This window comes from Phocoena sinus, chromosome 13, assembly GCF_008692025.1.
Source record: "Phocoena sinus isolate mPhoSin1 chromosome 13, mPhoSin1.pri, whole genome shotgun sequence".
Classification (NCBI taxonomy): Eukaryota; Metazoa; Chordata; class Mammalia; order Artiodactyla; family Phocoenidae; genus Phocoena; species Phocoena sinus.
Genome location: NC_045775.1, coordinates 15,292,824 through 15,313,760, shown reverse-complemented (window position 1 = coordinate 15,313,760; position 20,937 = coordinate 15,292,824). Strand labels below are relative to the sequence as shown.

General features: G+C 36.2%; 1 protein-coding gene across 10 annotated transcripts in view; it reads left to right on the top strand.

The window, feature by feature from the left end:
- Nucleotides 1-20,937, top strand: part of PUM2 (pumilio RNA binding family member 2) — a 94,039-nt gene that overhangs the window by 9,048 nt on the left and 64,054 nt on the right. For 8 of the 10 annotated variants that reach the window (XM_032652097.1, XM_032652095.1, XM_032652092.1 and 5 more), the window contains exons 2-3: nt 12,637-12,705; nt 20,589-20,697. In XM_032652097.1, the coding sequence (XP_032507988.1) occupies nt 12,655-12,705; nt 20,589-20,697 (160 nt within the window). In that variant the 5' untranslated portion in view covers nt 12,637-12,654. Of the gene's footprint in view, nt 1-12,636; nt 12,706-13,628; nt 13,749-20,588; nt 20,698-20,937 lie in introns of those variants that run through there. The other 2 variants (XM_032652101.1, XM_032652100.1) reach the window with 2 other exon arrangements.

Below are 20,937 nucleotides of genomic sequence, written 5' to 3'. Positions count from 1 at the left end.
TAGATAGGTGGGATCTTAGTGTTAGTAGTTTTCAAACCTTCTGTCTAGATTCTGATGTACTGTGAGGATTTGAGAACCAGTGACCTTAAAATTGAGGTGCTCATATCCCTGAGGAGTACATGAAGTGTTTCCAAAATGTTAGCATGTTTAGTTTCCTGAGGATCAATTTACAGATCCTCACTATGTGTACTGAGAAAGGCACATCTTTGATCCATCTCAGATTTTAATGTGGTGTATTTTACCCCGGATAATTAACCTTCAGGGCACCAGACTTGGAGTTAGCTTCCTGTAGTGATTAATTTTATGTATTCACATTGCTGTGTGAAACTGGAGTATTTTGGCTTCCATTGGGATTTTCTGAATTCGGGTCAGTGATAGTCTTGAGTGGTAGGGAGTAATGGTAAATTGTTTTTAAACCAGTTCACCTCTTCTTTCCTAACTTTTTGTCAAAGAATACTTACAAAGAACAATACTATGAAATACTTTGAAAGCTAGAAATACGTAAATCATGTTTGTTATAGCATACTGTCAAATATATTGTGTTTAAATGTATGATTTGGTTGGCTCCATTGTTTTTTTAAACACTTTGCAGAAATATATCAAAGAGTAAGGTAGAACTAACTTAGATTTAAAAAACTAAGTGCTGACCACAAGTGTAATTCCTTTAAATCAGGTGATGATAGAATATTTAGATCTACAAATTGGATTTTGATTTTTTTTAAACTCAAAGTCTCATGAAGGTGTGACTAGAGATAGTTACTATAGTAGGTATTGGGTATATGTGTAAATTCCTTTATATCATCTTAAAAACCCTTAAAAGTTTACAGATAAGGGGTGGGATTGAACCTGGGCCCATGGCAGTGAGAGCACTGAGTCCTAACCACTGGACCGCCAGGGAGTTCCAGAGAATATTTTTAAGTGATGCTTAATTTATTGAAAAGATGTTTTTCTGTTATGTTTGTTGATAAGTCATGATAACCTCTCTTATGTATAGGTGTATGTATATTTGAGTTCTACCATATGACTTGATTTCCAAGTTAACTTGTTTATAGTGATTTTTAACATGTATATATTTTAAATATTTTAAAAATATAAGTAACAAATGGCAAATATTCAGAGTATAGAACTATAAAATGTAAAATAAAAATCATGCATACTCTTTTCCTGATGTGACCACTGTTAATGGTTGTCACTCTTTCTGATTGTTTTCTGTTTTACAAAAGTGGAATGATAGAAACACTGTTTTCACCTTGCCTTTTCACTTAGTATCCTAGAATTTTTTCCATGTATGCATAAATATATCCATTTCATGCTTTTTAATGGGTGTATAGTTGATAATATTATCATTTTCCCTCTCTCCCTATTACAGTATTTAGTATCCTTCTTTTGGTCTCCTTCCTCATGACTATTAACATTTCGCAGAACACTGGCATAACCAGAAAGTGCAAAATTGTGGTTCATGTTTTTTCTATCATAATTCTGATTGAGAGAAGTTTTAAAGTCTAATGGATAAGATGATATTAATACATTGAAAAATACAAATTAAATGCCATGAGAATTGAGAAAAGATGACTTGGGGGAGGTTTTAATGGAGAAAGTGGCATTTGAGCCAAACTTTAAGGGATTTGTAGGATCTGCACATGAAGAGATAAATGGCAAAGAGCTGTCCAGGGGACTGGAATAGTTTAGCAAAAGGAAGGTTGGGGAACAGAGTGATGGTTTATGCTTGTTTGGTATAGAAAAGAGCATGGAGCTTTTGAAGTCTTGATGGTGTTGAATCCTCTGCCATTTTAGTAGCTTTGTCTATTACGGTAGGGAAATTGACCACAATTTCCTTATTTGTAAAGTAGGAATACAATACCTACTTTGCTGAATTGTAATGAGAATTAAATATAATGTTCCTAGTATCATCTCTGGCATAAAATCAAGTGCTCAGTACATTCTCTTGTTCTCTTTGGGGGATGGTGTCTGATAGAAATTAGTGCAAGGAGGTTTATGCTCATTTGGAAATCAGTTTTGTTTTGTTTTTTTAAATTTCATATACTACTTGACAAAAATATGGTTGAAATAATAAGTGATGTTAGGTTTAAACAACAGCTTGGACTGTAAGTCAGTTAACTTTCTGGAGAGTAACCCCCTTTACAAGCTGCAGTTTATAAATGTTTTGTTTAAAAGTGTGCGTGTGTGTGTGTGTGTGTGTGTGTGTGTGTGTGTGTGTGTGTGTGGTGGGGGGGTGTCCAAATTGTACCTGTCCTTCAGGGCCCAGCTTAAATACCACCTGCTTCACATGGCTGCTTGTCATATTGTTATTTTGTTAAACTTATTATGGAAATTTTCAAGCACAAGTAGAATAGTACAGTACACCCTTGGAGATCTATCATCCATATTCAACAGTGTGTGAAATCTTTAGACCCATATTTTACTTTTTTGAATATTTCAAAGCAAATCCCAGACAGTAGCCAGTTTAAGCATAAATTCTCTTACTGATGAGAACTTATTAAAAAAAATGCAATCTTCTTGCTATTATCACAGCTAGCAAAATTCCTTAATATCATCTAATACCCATTCTATATCTAGAATTCCCTGATTTTCTAAAAAGTTTTTTTATAGTTGGTTTGTTAGAATCAGGATTCAAGCAAGGTTTATACAGTGTATTTGACTTTTAAGTCTTTTAGTGTATATAATAGTCCTCCCTCTCCTCCTCTTTTAAAAATTTCAGTGATAGTGAAATGAGGTGAATTTTTTCTTTTTTCCGTATTCTAGATTGGGCGATTGCTTCCTTGTGTTATCTATTGACTTTGCTCTCTCTCTCATATTTCTGATAAATCAGTATTTAGATCTAGCAGCTTTATTATTAGATTGATGTTTACTGGGGGAGTTTTTTAGGCAGTAATTCTTCATTGGTGGTACTGTTTTGTATTACATTATGTCATGAGGCATATAATGTCTGCTTGTTCCACTTTTAGGGTGATGGCATATTAAATTACATATAAGAACATTAATTTAGAAATACTGCTTTTGGGGGACTCACTTCATGATATACCTTGGACATTTCACATGTATCTTGGACTCATTAGAGCCACTTTGCGTTATCTAATAATTATCTTCATTTCCATCTAAGTTATTTGACCTGCTTCTCTCAGGTGATATGTAAAAGCATGAAAAACTAGCGTTGATTGAGGTTGTTTTAGTGTGTAGATCTTCTCTAAACAGTGTTTTGTTTTTCAAAGAAAAAAAAGAATTTCCATAAGCAGTATTTTATTTCTTAAACTAAACCAATTGAGAGAATGCCTTGTAATACAAGAGACTTTGTAAGGACTCAAATATATGGTGATTCGCCTTTGAGAGAATTCTAAGGAAAAAAAAATACCTTGTCTTATATTTGCATTAAGTAAGTATATATTTACCCTATTTAATCTCCTTGAGAAATATGATATCTGAGATTGATCCTCAAAGAGCTAAAGTATTCTTGCACATAAATATTTGGTTAACTTTTATTTAATGTCTTAATGCCGGTGCTGAAACAATCTTAATTTCTAATCTTAGTTAGAAGATTTGAGCTAGGGTCTTTGAAGATTTCTAGTTTCTGGGAGTCTGTATATTGATAACACATTCTTTTTGCCAAGTTTTATTCAAAATGTAAACTTTGACTTTTCCTTAATATAGTCAAGTCAGTTATACAGTACTGTTCTTAATGCTGGTAAAACAAGTATGTAATTCCCCCATGAAGTACATGGACAAATGAGTAGCAAATATCGAAAAAACATTTATGGTTCCTGGCTTAGTTACCACCTGAGTGACTTGTCCAACACCACTAGAAAAGTGTGTGATTCAATTTGTACCCCCAGATAAATAACAGATTACTAGGTGTTGATGGTGGTTCCTAGAGACTTCTAATATTAAGTCTGTGAAGGCTAATGGTCTACCAGAAATACTTACACCTGGATTTATGTTTACCTTTGTCATGTGGATAAGAAAAGGCATTGCTAAACAAATGAATTCTGTTGGAAAATTTGCGTGATTTACTATGCTGAAGAGACTAAGGTATTCTTAAGGACTTTAGTACCTGTTTTCAATGGATACCACTAATGCTCAATGATTATGTTCACTAAAAACAGTCCAAAGAGTATGACTACTAAGAATATTTTATAAGCAGCTTAAGTTACTCTTTGTGTGTATTGACTTATGTGAATCAATTAAGTTTTCATGTAATTTTTAAAAAAATGTTTATTTATTAGGGTGCGCCAGGTCTTTGTTGCTGAATGTGGGATCTTTTAGCTGGGACATGCAGGCTTCTTAGTTGCAGCATGCAGACTCTTCAGTTGTGGCACGCTTGAGGGATCTAGTTCCTGGACCAGGGATTGAACCCAGGCCTCCTGCATTGGGAGCATGGAGTCTTACCCAGTGGACCACCAGGGAAGTCCCAGTTTTTATGTAATTTTGTTGTTTTTGTAATGGATGCATGAGGTAGCAGCAGCCTCTAGGTATTAGAGGACCAGTTTGGAGAAGTAGTGCCAATGGGAAGTTGCACTCATTTTATGTTTGGTAAATGTTTTCAGTTGTACAAAAAGTCTGAGGAAAAGTCTTGTTTATGTCTCTATAAAATGAGCATTGTGTATTCATATATATGAAGGCATTTATAAACAGTCACTCTCTAGATATTAGATGATTTCATGATCTGAATTTACATTTCATAAAATATAGAATGATTTTTTTCATTCAGTATATATTGAGCATTTTGGTGGCTAAGACACAGTTCCTAGCCCCTTTAACTCCAGAGTTTAATTACTACTATGGCTTTAAAATAGAACTAATTATAAAACTATAAAAATGTAATTGGTGTTATATGCTGGTGCTTTAATACCATTTATTGTAGCTTTAAATGGTTTTTGCCCCCCAACCTATTTTTTATGGTAGGCATATGGTAAGGAATTGGATCAGATGTTACCTAAGAAAATAATGCATATTCTTGGTTCATTACACCAACTATTTGTAAACCTTTTGGCTTACGCATTAGTAAATATGAAAACCCACAAAACTTAACCAAGTTGTTATTTGAAGTACTTGATCTGTTTTTCTCACACAATTAGTAATGTTGTCTACAGAAAAATTAACTAATACTGTTAAATTTTAGAACTTAATAAGACACTCTTCTTTTGCTAGGAAACATCATAACCTCAAAAACTTTTGTTTGTTTGTTTGTTTGTTTGCGGTACGCGGGCCTCTCACTGTTGTGGCCTCTGCTGTTGCAGACCAGGCTCAGCGGCCATGGCTCACGGGCCCAGCCGCTCCGCGGCATGTGGGATATTCCCGGACTGGTACACGAACCCATGTCTCCTGCATCAGCAGGCGAACTCTCAACCACTGCACCACCAGGGAAGCCCCAAAAACTATTAACTTTTTAATTTAAATTTACCACAAGATTACACATGGTCTTGTCCATAGAAAAGTTTCTATTATGTATTTTCTATATTAGCAAATTCTAATTGTTTAAGGAAATAATGTTGGAAAACTTCATGGCTTAATAATGCAGACCAAAAAAAAAAACGATGAAGACAGACTTTACACCCCCAAGCAGTATAGTGTGTACTATAATTCTGGGATACATTTTCTTCAAGGGAACTAGTCAGGTCAGTATTATATAACTGATAGCTAGATACTCCATTGCTTGTTGAAAGAAGAGATTGTTCGCTTTCTTCCTTAGGTCTAACCACGCAGGGGAGAGTTGTTAAATTATGTCCAGATTCTTTTCCCTTGCCATCAGGTGACACCAGTGCAGAAATTTTAAGAGTCCTTAGTGGCATATGTGTGACCCCCACCCCTGCAGTTTCATTATGGTTAATATGAAGGTCATTGCAGAAGAATCGAAAGTGTTTATTTTCTTTGTATCTCATTGTTTTGCCTACTTTCTCCTCCATTTGCGTTCTCATAGTTGAAATAAATAACACCTTAAACTGAAAAGCTGAGCTTGAGTGTTGCTTTGTGAGTTTTGTTTTGTCTTTTTTTTTGTGTGTGTGGTACGCGGGCCTCTCACTGTTGCGGCCTCTCCCTTTGCGGAGCACAGGCTCCAGATGCGCAGGCTCAGTGGCCATGGCTCATGGGCCTAGCCGCTCCGTGGGATGTGGGATCTTCCCGGACCGGGGCACAAAACCCGCCTCCCCTGCATTGGCAGGCGGACTCTCAACCACTGCGCCACGAGGGAAGCCCCTATCTTGTTTTTAAAGTCTTTTCCCCATAACCCACCCTGGTCATTGAAAGAAAATAATAAAATAACCTTCATTAAAAGTAATCTGAAATTCCCGTTCATTATTAATTAAAATAAAAAATGTACATGGTGAGAGTATAAATGAAAAGGTTGAAAGCAAAGCCCTGATGCTTAACTTTGGGTCTGCTCGAGTTTGAGAGTGAATTATCTGCATTTGATTTTTTGTGGAACAGTCGGGAGTAAATGCACTAGAGCAGAGGTAGCAAACTTTGGCCTACAGGCCAGATCTGGCCCACCAACTGTTTTTTTTTGAACTGCTCTCTAGAATTGACTTTTAGAATTTTTAATGGTAGGGCAAAAAAATCAAAAGAAAAATAATATTTTGTGACAGATGAAAAAATATGGAATTCAGACTTCACTGTTCATAAATAAAGTTTTATTAGGACACATTCGTGCTCACTCATTTTCTTATTGCCTATGGCTGCTTTTGTGCTACAGATGCACAGTTGAGAAGTTGAGGGACCGCATGGCCTGTAAAGCCTAAAATATATAGTGTCTGGCTCTGTACAGAATAAGTTTGTTGACCCCTGCACTAGGGCATGATTCACCACAAAAGTATGTGGATCCATATAGCTAAGATACCTCTCGCATTTATCCAGAGTTTCTTTACCTTATTACCTTATCTGTTTGGACCAGGGATGAAAATGTAGAAGTAAGCAAAGAAGGGGCTTTGGTAAAGCTCTGATGCTTTTATTCCTGAGAAGATTTTTTTTTTTTCAGTTTCTCGAATTTATTGTTCTGTCCCTCTCTTTGTCTCTCTTTGTACCAGTACCATATTGTTTTGATCTCTTTAGTTTTATCATAATTTCAGTTCATGTTATACAGTCATCTTTTAAAATATCAACTTTATCGAGGTCTAATTTACATACACTAAAAAGTATATGGTTCACCAATACCAATCAATCTATACACTAATGTAACAACCCCAGAATTAATATACAGAAGTACTTCTTTTCAGGTAATCCTCTCTCTGCTTCCCAACCCCAAGCAACCACTGATTTGCTTTTTGATGCTACTGATTCATTTTGGAATCACACAATATGCATTCTTTGGTGTTAAGGTTTTTATTCCACATTTGAAGATTCATCCCTGTTGTGGCACTGATCGCTCCTTTTTATCAATGAGCAGTACACCATCGTATGGCATAACAGTGTGTTTATCCAGTCATCTGTGTAGAGGCGTTTCTGTCATTTCCATTATAAAGATGCTCTAAATAGGTACAGGACTTTATGTGGGCATAGTCTTCATTTCTCTTAGGTAAATGCCTTGGATGCGCATAGCTTGATCACATGGTAAGTGCATGTTTTACTAAATAAGACACTGCCTGAGAAGATTTCTTAAGTCTACTCCTGAGAAGATTTCTTAAGTCTACTCCTTTTTTCCTAATAAAAATCTCCTTTCTTTCATTCATAGATTATACAGATTTATTGTAATAAACTAAAAATTACGATATTTTTTAATATTTTTAATAGCTACACTATACTTTATAGATGTGTTATATCACTTAACTATTGTGAGGCAGTTATGCAGCTTATAATTTCAGGATCTGCAAGCAACACTGCTACAAACATCTTTGTACATAAAACTTTTTTGTATTTAGGTTTTCTTTTTAGGATTGATTTTCAAAGTTAGGGAGATGGGCTCAAGATGTACGAACCTGTATATATGATGCCAAATTGCTTTCCTAAGAAAGGATTGTAACTTTAGAATGTGTTTTTGTGTTTGTTGGAGGTAGTTTCCTTCTTAGAGCTTGTTTACTCTTACAAGTCTACCACATTCATCTGAGGCTACAGATTACTACAAATTAAAAGCAACCTAATTAGAAAGGTCAGAAGGGATACTGTATGTTCTGGTCAAGTGATATTTAACCTGACAACAAGGCAGGAGGCTGAAATACTAACAGAAGCATACAAGAAAAACAGAACATTGAGCACCCCAAGAGTCTCAGGAAGTATCAGTTCTTTCTCGAGTAGTATGTAATGATCTTAATAGTAACTAGTTATTTGTTTAGCACTTTTTATTAATTGCTCACAAAACACTTTTGGATACATTATCCAGTTTGATCTTCACAACAGATAAGTAAGATTTAGAGGTTAGACAACGGGCAAAAGTTAAAACTCGAACTCTTATATTCTGAATTAAAATCACATACTATTTGTACTCTACCACATTATCTTAAATATAAAATTTGTCCATTATTCTTTCTTCAGGATTGCAGAATAATGAATCCATTTTAGAACTATTTCCATCCTAAATAATAAGAATCTTATGTTTTTGGCTCTAGTGGAATAATTCTTAATAAGGACAGTCTGTCCTCAGAGGATACAGGTAAATAAGATGTCACATGGGAGATTTTTTTTTTTAATGACTGTAATTGGTGTGATCTTTGTTGAGCCCAGATTTCAGGGCTTAATATCATTTAGTGTGTGTTCATAAATTGAATTATGAACTCAAAATTATATGGCTGCATCGTCAAGTTGGTAGGATTTAAATTTGAAGCATTCTTAAGAAATTAGAACACCTCTTTAGGTGATTGAAAATATCAATACATGATTCCTGATAACATGTCAGCAGTATCTCAAAGCTTTCAAAGGATTGGCCATTAGGTTTGGGAAGCAGTTGATGCTTGGAAGAAGTTGAGGCTGTAATGGGATGGGAAATCTAGAAAATACAAGGTCTGTAAAATGTAAGGTTTAAAGAAAGTGAAATCACAAATGTAAATCATCTTAAGAAAAAGAATATAAAGGACATCGAGTCTAGGGCAATATGGAGACCCTAGGAATTATTTAAATAGAAAAATAAAATGGATGCTGCCCAAATTTAGGAAATTTTAAAGAAACAAGGGAAATCAAAGATGGTTTGAGCAGACCGTACTAGACATTAGAATGAATTGTGTCATGTGAGATGTAGAACTTTGATTGCGTGACTGAGAAGTGTAGGACACATTTGGACTAAGATTCCTTTACTTAATCAGATAATTGGGGGCCCCTCCAAACTATATATGTATTTAAGGATGTACAGTTGTTCCTCAGTATCTGCAGGGTATTGGTTCCAGGTGCCTCCCCAGCCCAATACCAAAATCTGAGGATATTCACGTTCCTTGTATAAAATGGTGTAGCATTTGCATATAACCTGTGTGCATACTAGGGTATACTTTAAATCATTTCTAGATTACTTATAATACCTAATACAATGTAAATGCTTTGTAAATACAATGTCAGTGCTATGTATTGATAAATAATTACCAGCCCTCAGGGAATTTAATTCCCTGCTTTTTGGAACTTTCTGGAATTTTTTTTTTTTTTAACACTTTTGCTCCCTGATTGGTGAAACCTGCAGATGTGGAACTCATGGATATAGAGGGCCAACTGTATAATGTTGTGTGATAAACGAGTATTTTGATCTCAAACTGAGTTTTGCTTTAAATCACTAGGTGTCATGATGGTATGGCTAGAGATATTTTTTATAGTAGGTATTGGTTGTATGTGGGAAGCCGTTGTTCTGCCATGTCGCAGATAACGGGAAGCCTGTGTTCTGCCATGTCACAGATAACGGTTATCAGGGAGTAGCCCAAAGGCTATGTGCCACACATGCGCCACGACGAGCCAATATGCTAATGAAGGATCAGAATTGCAACCAATAAATTGTAAACAGCACATATCTTGTTGAGTTAACCAGCCAACCACAGGTTGCCACAGGTTATAGTGCATTATAAAAGCCAGTGTGAACAAGGCTCGGGGTCTTCCTTCCATCCACCTGAAACCAAGCTGTACTCCAATAAAGTGTGATGCGAGAAGAATCTAGCGTGTGGTGACTCGTCATTCTGCTGGTCAGAAGCGGCTCGCCGCAGTTGTACATGTAAATTGGTTCATCTACATATGTTATCAAACCCATAATAAAATTTTTGCTTTACATGGGCTTATGTGTTTTGAAGAAATTGAGAGGAAAAACTAGTCCTTTGTACTTACGCACATACTTAGCATTTCTGGTGCTCTTAATTCCTTCCTGATTTGAGTTTCCACCTGGTACCCTTTTCCTTTAGCCTAAGAATTTTTTTAAGGGATTTTCTGAGGTGGAAGTCTGTTTAACAAATTTTATTTTCCTTTTATCTAAAAATGTCTTTTAGTCTTTATTATTGAAGGAGATTTCCATCAGATAAAAATTCTAGGTTAGCGTTTTTCTTCTTTCAGCCCTCTAAAGTCTGTCCTTTTTATTCTGGTCCCCATTGTTTCTAGTGCGAAGTCAGTCATCATTTTTCCCCTTTTTGTAATGTTTTTCCTCTCGCTGCTTTCAGGATTTTCTCTTTGATTTTCAGCACTTTTATTATGATGTGCGTGGATGTGGGGTCTCGTTTTTGTTTTTCCTGTTTATCTTGACTGGGGTTCGCTGAGCATCTTTTTTTTTTTTTTTGCGGTACGCGGGCCTCTCACTGTTCCGGCCTCTCCCGTTGCAGAGCACAGGCTCCGGTCGCGCAGGCTCAGCGGCCATGGCTCACGGGCCTAGCTGCTCCGCGGCATGTGGGATCTTCCCGGACCGGGTCACGAACCCGTGTCCCCTGCATCGGCAGGCGGACTCTCAACCACTACGCCACCAGGGAAGCCCCTCACTGAACATCTTGAATCCGTAAATTTTGCTTTCATCAAGTTTAGGGGAATTTCTGGCCCTTGTTTTTATTAATTGATTGCGACGTTGGGTCTTCGTTGCTGCGCGCTGGCTTTCTCTAGTTGCAGCAAGCGGGGGCTACTCTTTGTTGCGTTGGCAGGCTTCTCATTGAGGTGGCTTCTCTTGTTGCGGAGCACAGGCTCTAGGCACGCGGGCTTCGGTAGTTATGGCTCGCAGACTCTAGAGCGCAGGCTAAGGAGTTGTGGCGCACGGGCTTAGTTGCTCCGCGGCATTTGGGATCTTCCCAGACCAGGGATCGAACCCTTGTCTCCTGCATTGGCAGGCAGATTCCCAACCACTCCACCACCATGGAAGTTCTGTGTTATTTGTAGATTTTTTTGATGACAGCTGATAGTTGTGAGGTGATATCTCTTGTTTTGATTTGCATTTTTCTAATAATTAGTGATGTTGAGCATCTTTTCATGTGCCTTTTAGACATCTGTATTTCTTCTCTGGAAAAATGTCTATTCTGATCTTCTGCCCATTTTTTGATTGGGGTGTGTGTTTTTTTTGGCTGGGGGTGGGTTTTTTTTTTAATTGAGTTGTATTGGCTGTTTATTTTGGATATTAACCCCTTGTTAGTCATATCATTTGCAATTATTTTCTCCCATTCTGTTGGTTGTCTTTTCAGTTTATTGATGATTTCTTTTGCTATGCAAAAGCTTTTAAGTTTAATTAGGTCCCGTTTGTTTATTTTTGCTTTTACTTTGTCTTAGCAGACAGATCCAAAAAATATTGCTGCGATTTATGTCAGAAGTTCTCTTCCAAGAGTTTTATGATTTCAAGTCTTACATTTAGGTCTTTAATCCATTTTGAGCTTTTTTTTAATATGGTATGAGATAATGTTCTAATCTCATTGTTTTATAATACATGTAGCTGTCCAGTTTTCCCAGCACCACTTGCTGAAGAGACTGTCTTCTTTCCATGTATACTCTTGCCTCCTTTGTTATATAGATTAATTGACCGTAAGTGCATGGGTTTATTTCTGGGCTCTCTTCTGTTCCATTGATGTATGTGTTTGTGCCATTTCCATGCTGTTTTGATTATTGTAGGGAAAGGAATTATTCTTAAGGAAACCTCTGAATATTATAATTACTCTCACAGCAGATTATATGTTGCTTTGAGGTAGAACTGGATCACCACTTAAAAAATTTTTTTTATCATTGTTATAAGATCCACAAATAATGAAATTCTGAGAAATTTTGAGAAATCTTAAAGAAGTAGTGCAAAGTAATAATTTTGTAATAGGAATTACAACATTTTTTTTTAAAAGAAGATAATTGGGGATTTCCCTGGAGGTCCAGTGGTTAAGACTCCATGCTTCCACGGCAGGGGGTAGGCATCCAATCCCTAGTCCGGGAACTAAGATCCCGCATGCGGCACAGCATGGCCAAAAAAAAAAAAAAAAAAGGTAACTGTATTTTAGTACGTGAGCTCACTTCTTTTCTTTTGCGCAGGAAACTAGTAGGGGTTTCTTTTGGCACACAGAATAATCCATGAACCGTTGACGCCAGGTTTCCCACAAATTTTAGTGTAGATTGCTATGGTGCTCTATTTAGGAAAACCTGTCTTTATAGAGAAATGGATTCTTGTCCATCTCAGCTCATGCTGTAACATCAGTAATAGCAGCAGTGTAATATAAAAATAGTTGATGCAGTCTGTTTTTCAATTTTTTCTTTCTACTAATGTTTCTTTTTGTTATTTAACAGGTTTGATCTGTGGATGAAATGAATCATGATTTTCAAGCTCTTGCATTAGAATCTCGGGGAATGGGAGAGGTAAATATTTATGAATACTAAGAATGTATACCTCACTTTGATTATTTGAGCCATTGAGACTTGTTTTTTAACCATAAGTCTCCTTGAAAATAGTGGTTGTATCTTCCAAATGATGTGGGCTTTTAAAATCTGTGGTTGTGGGATTTTCAGCTTTTTTTTTAACTTTTAGCGGTAATTTTAGTGAGGTTATTTGTGTCTAGTTGATTTGATTGACCTGATAATGTCTTCTATTTTGGTAATGGACCATAATTACTTTGATCAGAAAAGAGCCTTCCTTGATCTTTGTCCTGCTGTTTTATATATGTATGCTATGTTTGCTTTAGCCACACTTAATTGTTCACTGTTCTTTCTTACAAAAATTTCTCCTTGTTCATTGTTTGCTTAATAAACTTCTAATCCTCTGCAGGACTCTACTGAAAAAGACTCTTTATTGTCCCATTGATATCTGCAGTAAAATTAATTACTTTTTCATCTGACTTCTCATGGATCTTTGTACATACTTTTATTATATTACTGGTTACAGTTTATTTGTTTTATATTAGTCTCCTCTGTAGATTGTTAGCTTTGAATGACTAGGGCACAGTGGGCACTCTAAAATTTTGGCTTTTATCAGTCCTGTTAATATATGATTTTCATCGGGGCATCCCATTTAACCTCACCATTACATAATTTAAGACATCAAAACGACTTAGTTTTCCATATACCTAATGAATATTTAGAAAACTTTAATTGATTATGAAAACCTTGCGGTCACATTTTGTTTTGTCATGTTCTGTAGTACTAACATAGTGTGGACTTTGATAATAGAAAATAACCGTGAACAGACCTAAGATGTGTAATTAACCGCTTGCTCCTGGAGATTATTTTACTTTGGTAGACCTTCATGAGACTCACTCCATCCAATGCTGTGCTCTTCAGATGCAGAAAAAGAGTCCAGTCACTCTTCTGGGCCACAAGAGGGCACCCTGCAGCTAGCTAACCCTCCCCTTCTTCAGAACAGCGTTTTCCAAAGAGTTTGTCATTTTCAGAGGACTGATTTAAGGGTGAGTTAAGGTGCTTAAGCATGAGTATTGCCAAAGTAAACTTGTTAGTCCAGCGCTTAAGGTAAAACTCTGGGCCCTAAGAAAATTTGAGAGAGGGAATAATTTTTTAGTTAAAAAACCTTGTAGCTTCACTGCGGTGCAGTGGCGGCTTAGGCATTATTTACACTATGGGTGAACAAAAAGAAGCAGTTGAAAAGGGCTTTTGTTTTTTTTCCCTGTTACTTATTTTCTTTGGTCTTTAGAAAGCAGAATAACATATCTTAAAAGCAGGTTTGAACAGTGCTTCAGCCTAGTCTGTGACAAACTTGAACTTGATTTTCTTAAAGACCAGATAAAGTCACACCCTTACCTTGGTTCTGTTTAGACCCCACAACACTTTACTTTGCAGATCTACACTGTGTATGTATTTACAAATTAGCTCTTTTTTTCCCTCCCTTTTTAAGTAGTATTTGATAAACCCAAAGACATGTTGGCAGTTTAAAAAAAAAATGTCATGATCAGAAACAGTAGTTGAGAGAGTTTAGGTATTTGGGGGGTGGAGGGAGGGGTATTTGAGGTTTTTGGAGAAGAAAGGCTGGTTTTAATAGCATGTTAAATGATCTAAGCTTAAATCTAGGCTTTTCTTAATGGGAATGTCAGATATGCAGAGTAAAAATGGCTAGGGTTAGGCTGTCTGGTTTTTTGGCAGGTAGCAGCAGGTCAGTGCTTCTGTGACCTTCATCTATTAAAAATGTATTTTTAAATAAGCTGTTATTCACTAATTAAATTTTTTTCTTAACAGTTTACCAACTAATTCTGTTACCTCTAAGAGATAGGTAAGAAACCTATTGAGGTTTCTGTATCTGGGTTCTCTCTCCCACAAGCCTTTCTATCTTTCCTCATCTCGCAGGCAGCAGGGAACCTTCTGGGATTTCCTTCTTTGCCTGTCTCTCTCTCACCAGTCTTCTCCTCCTTTCCTGACAGGTGAGGTTTTTTGTTTTATCCCAGAATTCATTCATTTTAATAACCTAAAAGCAGCCTTGAGTTTCTGGCTCTTGAGTTTTCTAAAATTGCTCGTTTATTTTTTTTAATGCGACATCCTTTTCTAATATATTGCCCTATCTTGACTTTTTCTTTAAAAATAAAGCTTTACTTATGTCTTAAGTTGCTGTAAATCTATAATGTACAAAGCACTGCATTACATACAGGGTTATTTTCAAATGTACTGGGTTATGTAGATCATGATAGCTTTTACTGACTCATCATCAGAAGGGCGGTTTCTTCTAGTTGTTCATCCAGAGTAGGAACAGATTTGTATTCATCCATTCATAAATTCATCCTTTCCAATTTTTTCCATAGCACATTTTTGTCAAAAGGCCTAACAGTTTGTGTTATGTCACATGGCTTAAAAAGAACAAAGCTAACCCATAGGCGGTTGAACTCAGCTTCATTATAGTATGGTGTTTTAAAACTATACTGCAGAGACACATACCTTTATTTTTATATATAAAAATTAAACAGGAACTTTGTGTGTGTGTGTATGGAAAAAGAGGCTCCTGCCTGAAATTCTTTAGGGAACCCAGAATTTAACTTGAAATCACTGAGTTAATGTGTTTTGGGGGAGTATTTTCATAGCTTAGTATGATAAAGCTCCCTCCTTTCTTTTCTGACACAGTAATATTTAAAGAAAACATTAGAGAAAATTTATGTACTAAGATCCCAGGTAGTATGGTGAAGTGGAAAATGTACTGGAGAGAAGAGTAAGGAGACTTCTGTTTTCTCTCAGATCTATCATTAGTGCTATGTATTTCTCTCAGATCTATCACTAGTGATATAGCACTAGTGATCTATCACTAGTGCTATATCACTAGTGAGAAAGACTGACTTCTTTGAAGGTAGTAATAAGAATAGCCTTTTGTATGAATCACATATACCTCCCAAATGCTCTAGCTCTGATCTGAGCTGTTAGGGATAACTGGAATGGAAATCAGCTGTTTTAAATAGCTGATTATCGCCAATGTCTGTAAATCCCTATCTTAGACATTCTGTCATAAACTTTATCCACTCTAATGAATTCCCACATTATATAGTCTGGATATCCTGATAACATCTTGAACTGTTTTATTTTTTTCATTATGGCTAGTCGTGGCCTAATAACTGAATATTTTTAGAAATATTGATGAGTTAGACTATGATTGGAAAGAACCATCTTCTGTGGTAGTTAAGTGTAAAGAAAATGGGCTTTAGAATTAAACAGTTATGGTTTCAGCTCCTAATGCTGCCACTTACTAGCTATATATGTAATCTTACATGTAATCTTGGATAGTTTATTTAACTTCTGATTCTGTTTCCTTACGCAAAATGTGACTTTATTAAGCAACTTTGTATTGATGTAAGTAGTGTAGTTTCATGATCCCCCAGGATACTCAAATTTAAAAAGAAGGCAAACAGCTATAGACAAGATTTTTGTAATGAATACTCCTATAATCATTTAAAATAATCAGCCAATTAAATGTTGCTGGCCAGCATGTTACTCATGTTTTAGAATCTTAAAGGATTCATACTTTTCGTAGTGAAGATACGTAATATGTATGTTTGCCACGTGCTAGATGCTGTTCTAAGTAGTTTACTTATATTATTTCATTATTGCCTCATAGAAAACTCTATAACAGTAGCTTTATTATTATCCTTACTTTACAGATGAAGAAACTGAGGCTCAGAACAGTTATTTAACTGGCCCAATACCAAGTAACAGTGCTTGAACAGCAGTTTGAACTCTTGAGTGCCTTGACTGTTTACAGTACTGCTTCCCATTGGAAGTGATGACATCTAATAATATTTGCTGCTGATATTAAGGGATATTGGGAATGTAGAAGATTTGGGGAAGTAGTATGATTTGAAAACATTAAGTATTGATATCTTTCATCAACGGAAAAGATTAAAGTCTAGAAAAGCACCATTCTGGAGTTCTCTTGTGGCTGTTGTTCTACACACTTGGTTATTAGCATCTGTGCCTGCCTATCTTTTATGAACTTCCATTGTAAATAGAGTCACCTTACATCCTAATTTGCCCAGACTGTCCAGATATGTGTTTTCGTGGCATAATTGTTAATAGCACTCCCTTTCTCAGAAGTGTCCCAGTTTGGATGTTATATGAACACTATAATGTAGACATAGAGCCTTCAAGTTCTTTTAATTCTTAGGATTATATTAATTTGGTTGACTTGGTGATTTTACATAACAATTTTTTTTTTTTTTTTTTTGTGGTACGTGGGCCTCTCACTGCTGTGGCCTCTCCCGTTGCAGAGCACAGGCTCCGGACGCGCAGGCCCAGCGGCCACGGCTCACGGGCCTAGCCGCTCCGCGGCGTGTGGGATCTTCCCGGACCGGGGCATGAACCCGTGTCCCCTGCATCGGCAGGCGGACTCTCAACCACTGCACTACCAGGGAAGCCCTTACATAACAATTTGTATTAGAAAAATCTGAAGTGTAAATGCACCTCATAGTATAAATTCTAGCAGGAATTTTAATAATTATTTATTTTGCGGTAGTATACCATCGTGTTGACTGATTTCTTTGGAGATGGAAAAGGCAAGCCATAAGTGCTTCTTGAAGGAAAGAACTAATAAACTGGTGGATAGTGGAGGGATGAATTTGTATGTCCACCCAGTCATTTCTGAGTTGGAATGATGGAGGAGTAGGTTGACAAGAAATACTGAGTTGCTTGACCTTGGTTTAGAGCTTTTGTGAATTAGGGAACTAATTTGAAACAGTATTGGATAGTATGTTTTACAGATCTTCAAGATCTCTTAGCCCTTGTTTTTGTGCTCTCCCATTTCTACTATAGTAAAAGAGTCTCCAGGGGCAAAACACTACTTTTATTGCTATTCCAACCTTTGTACCACTTAATCTTTTCTTTTTTTTTCTTTTTTAACTGTTCTATCCTGGATATCCTGAATTGTTGCCTCCCCCTATATTTAGTCCATTTTAACTTAATTCTTGGTCACAAGCCAGTAGTTTCTCTAAAAATATTTGAAATCAGTGTCTGTGCTGTCACAGCTGTTTCTAGAATGGTGATAAGGGCCTTTGTTAGGAAAAGTGTTAATTTTATTAACTACTAAATTGTTTGCTGGTCCGTGATAACTTATAAATGTTTGCAAAATGAAGAGACATTCATAGCCCAGTGCCTGGCAGAAAGTAAGCACGCTGGGTAAGTGCTTGACATAGACCCCCCCCCCCCGCCCCCAGTTTTACAGTTTGGGTGTCAAAGCAGTGATCTATGAACTACTACTGTACTGCATGGAATCTTATCCCAAAAGACTGGAATAGGCCCCTCAAAAAGATTCTATTATTTCTTTTACCTCAGAAGATTAGTTTGTTTCAGCCGCTTCTATGTCTGTAATAAATGCTTCTACTAAGTTGTTATAACTTCATTTCTGATTTCTTATTTGTTATCCTTATTTTGCTGTTAAAACATTTTTCTTTATGAAGTATGGGATAAAAGCATTATTTGCTTAGAAGCCATTTCCTTCTGCCTGAAATGGCTTATTTATACAGTACTTCAAAGGGATTAACTTGGGTTTTACTATGAATAAATGTTCAATTATTTAAATATATCAAGTGCAGTGTTTTAGTACTGTATTATCAGATTTACATTTTGTTTGAATATTTTCATGAAACTTTTATAGTGAGATTTTTAAAAATTGCAGCAACAGAGGTTGTATTTTACCGAGATCTTTATTAGAGCAGATTGTTTTAAATGTCTATACTTTAGGGAATTACCTGGTGGTCCAGTGGTTAAGGCTCCGCCCTTCCACTGCAGGGGCACAAGTTAGATCCCTGGTCATGGAACTAGGATCCCTCAAGCCATGCAGCGTGGCCAAAATAAGTAAATAAAATCTTTGAAAATAATAAAAATAAGTAAATAAAATGTCTATAATACAAATCATTTGCAGCTCAGGAAGATCCTAACATGCAAAAAGTTTTCTTTCTTAAAATAGCAGTAAAATTAACAGTATTTAGTTGAGCAAAAGATCCTCGGGATATATGCCCAAATTGAATTTTCCCTCCTCCCTCTAAAGCTGCTTATCCTCTTTTTTTTTTCTGTTTTGGTCAGTAGTATCATTTACCTCATTACCCACATTTTAAACTTTTATTCTTTTTATCAACCTCCCCTTATTTTTAAAAAATATTTATTTATTTGTTTGTTTATTTGGCTGTGTCGGGTCTTAGTTGCAGCATGCAGGATCTTCGTTGCCGTGTGCGGGACTTTTTAGTTGCAGCATGCACACTCTTAGTTGCGGCATGTGGGATCTAGTTCCCTGAACAGGGATCGAACCTAGGCCCCTTGCATTGGGATCTTGGAGCTGTAGCTGCTGGACCACCAGGGGAGTCCCAGACCTCCCCTTACTTTTATTCATATTCTGTTGACTCTCCTGAATGTTTCTGAAATCCATTCTATTTTCTCAGTTCTTTCTGCCAGTTGTTTCAGTTCTTGTCGTCTTGGCTTTGTTGTAATTCTCCTTAACGATTTCTTTGCCTCTAGCCTAGAATATCCATTATTCTTAGAACTTACAATTTGAATTGTTTTCTGAAACACAGTGTCACTCTTCTGCCATCCTCTCTTGAGTCCCTGTTGCTTCAATGTAATATACTATTGATATTTCTTTAGCGTGTCTTTGAGGTTCCTCATAGTCTGCCTAGATAGCTTTAACAACATCAGCTTCCACATCTGTTCCTCCATCTCACACCCTATTCTACAAACTGCATTTTCTCAAGTTGTGCCTCTGTTCATAATTTCTTGTGTCCTCCCCACCTTACATTCACACTTTAAACCCCCAACACACATACAGTCTTATCTCTCAGACCCAATTCAGTTTTCACCTAAGTTCATTTTATTATGGTTAGTTTATATTTGTGAGCTCTCTGAAGATAAGGTCACCAGGCCCTTAAGGAGGCAAACACAGGTAATTTAGTGTGATAAGTGTAGTAATAGAAGTATATACAGGTTTGATTATGAGGACCTAATTATGGGCTGAGAGGGATGGGTGTCTTACAAATGCTTATTTAAATGTCAGATGCATGTTTTAGAAACCAGTCTGTTCTTTTCAAACAAACATATCCTCAGTTTGCCTTCTCTGAGTGTCAGGAAAGGTAGAGAGGGGAGACTTGGATGAACCTTAAAGTCTCATTAGAAATCGACCAAATGTACATTTTGAATTATCATTGAATGCTTATATCAACACAATTTTTATATGCTTGTGTATGTTAACAGTATTGGATAGGGCACAGGGCTTTGACATTGTTACCTCAAAAAGTATTTAAGGGTCTTTTCTATGTGTCTCTTCTGCCATCCCATAGCTTCCTGATTTGGGATCAATAGATTGTTAGTATTGAGGACCTAGGAAGAATTGTGAAGTTCACCTCCATTGCATTGTGAAGTAAGAATGAAAATTTTCTATCATTGAAGCTGTAGGATAGGAGGTGATCCAAGGGCAATACTTGGAAGTAAAGGAAAAATTTTCATCATTTGTTTAGATACTTTTATTGTATTACTGTATTAAGAAATTTAGTAAGTCTTTTGAAGAAAATTATAAAAAATATCACATGACAGTAAAGCGATTTGAAAAATGTAGAAAAGTCTGAAGTCGACTTTTCAGGTCTAGAATGATTAGAGCCAGTATCTAAGCACAAGTGGGGAGTGATTGTTAACTGGACAAATTAAGAAATAGGTCATCTGAATTTTCATTAGCATTGAAAACTAACTTGTGCCTATTGGTGGTAAGTTTACTTTCCTCTATGTTTTAGCTCTTTGTAATTAGAATCAAATTTAAATACAATATTTTTTTCCATTCCAAATAGCTTTTGCCTACCAAAAAATTTTGGGAACCTGATGATTCAACAAAAGATGGACAAAAAGGCATATTTCTTGGAGATGATGAATGGAGAGAGACTGCATGGGGAACTTCTCGTAAGTTATTGGTGTATGTGTGAGAGTTCTGAATTTGTTGCATACTTGAATTTTCTTTTAATCCTGCCCCCCAGACAGTATTTGGAGAAACTTTGCAATATCTGTGAGGATTTCATATATCCTTATAATGCACATTTTCTTATGTAAAGTAATTCATATCTAACAGTCCACTTGTTGATTAGGAATGTTTGTCACAATAAGATTTTATTAAGTTTTATTTGAGGTTAAACTGATTATAAA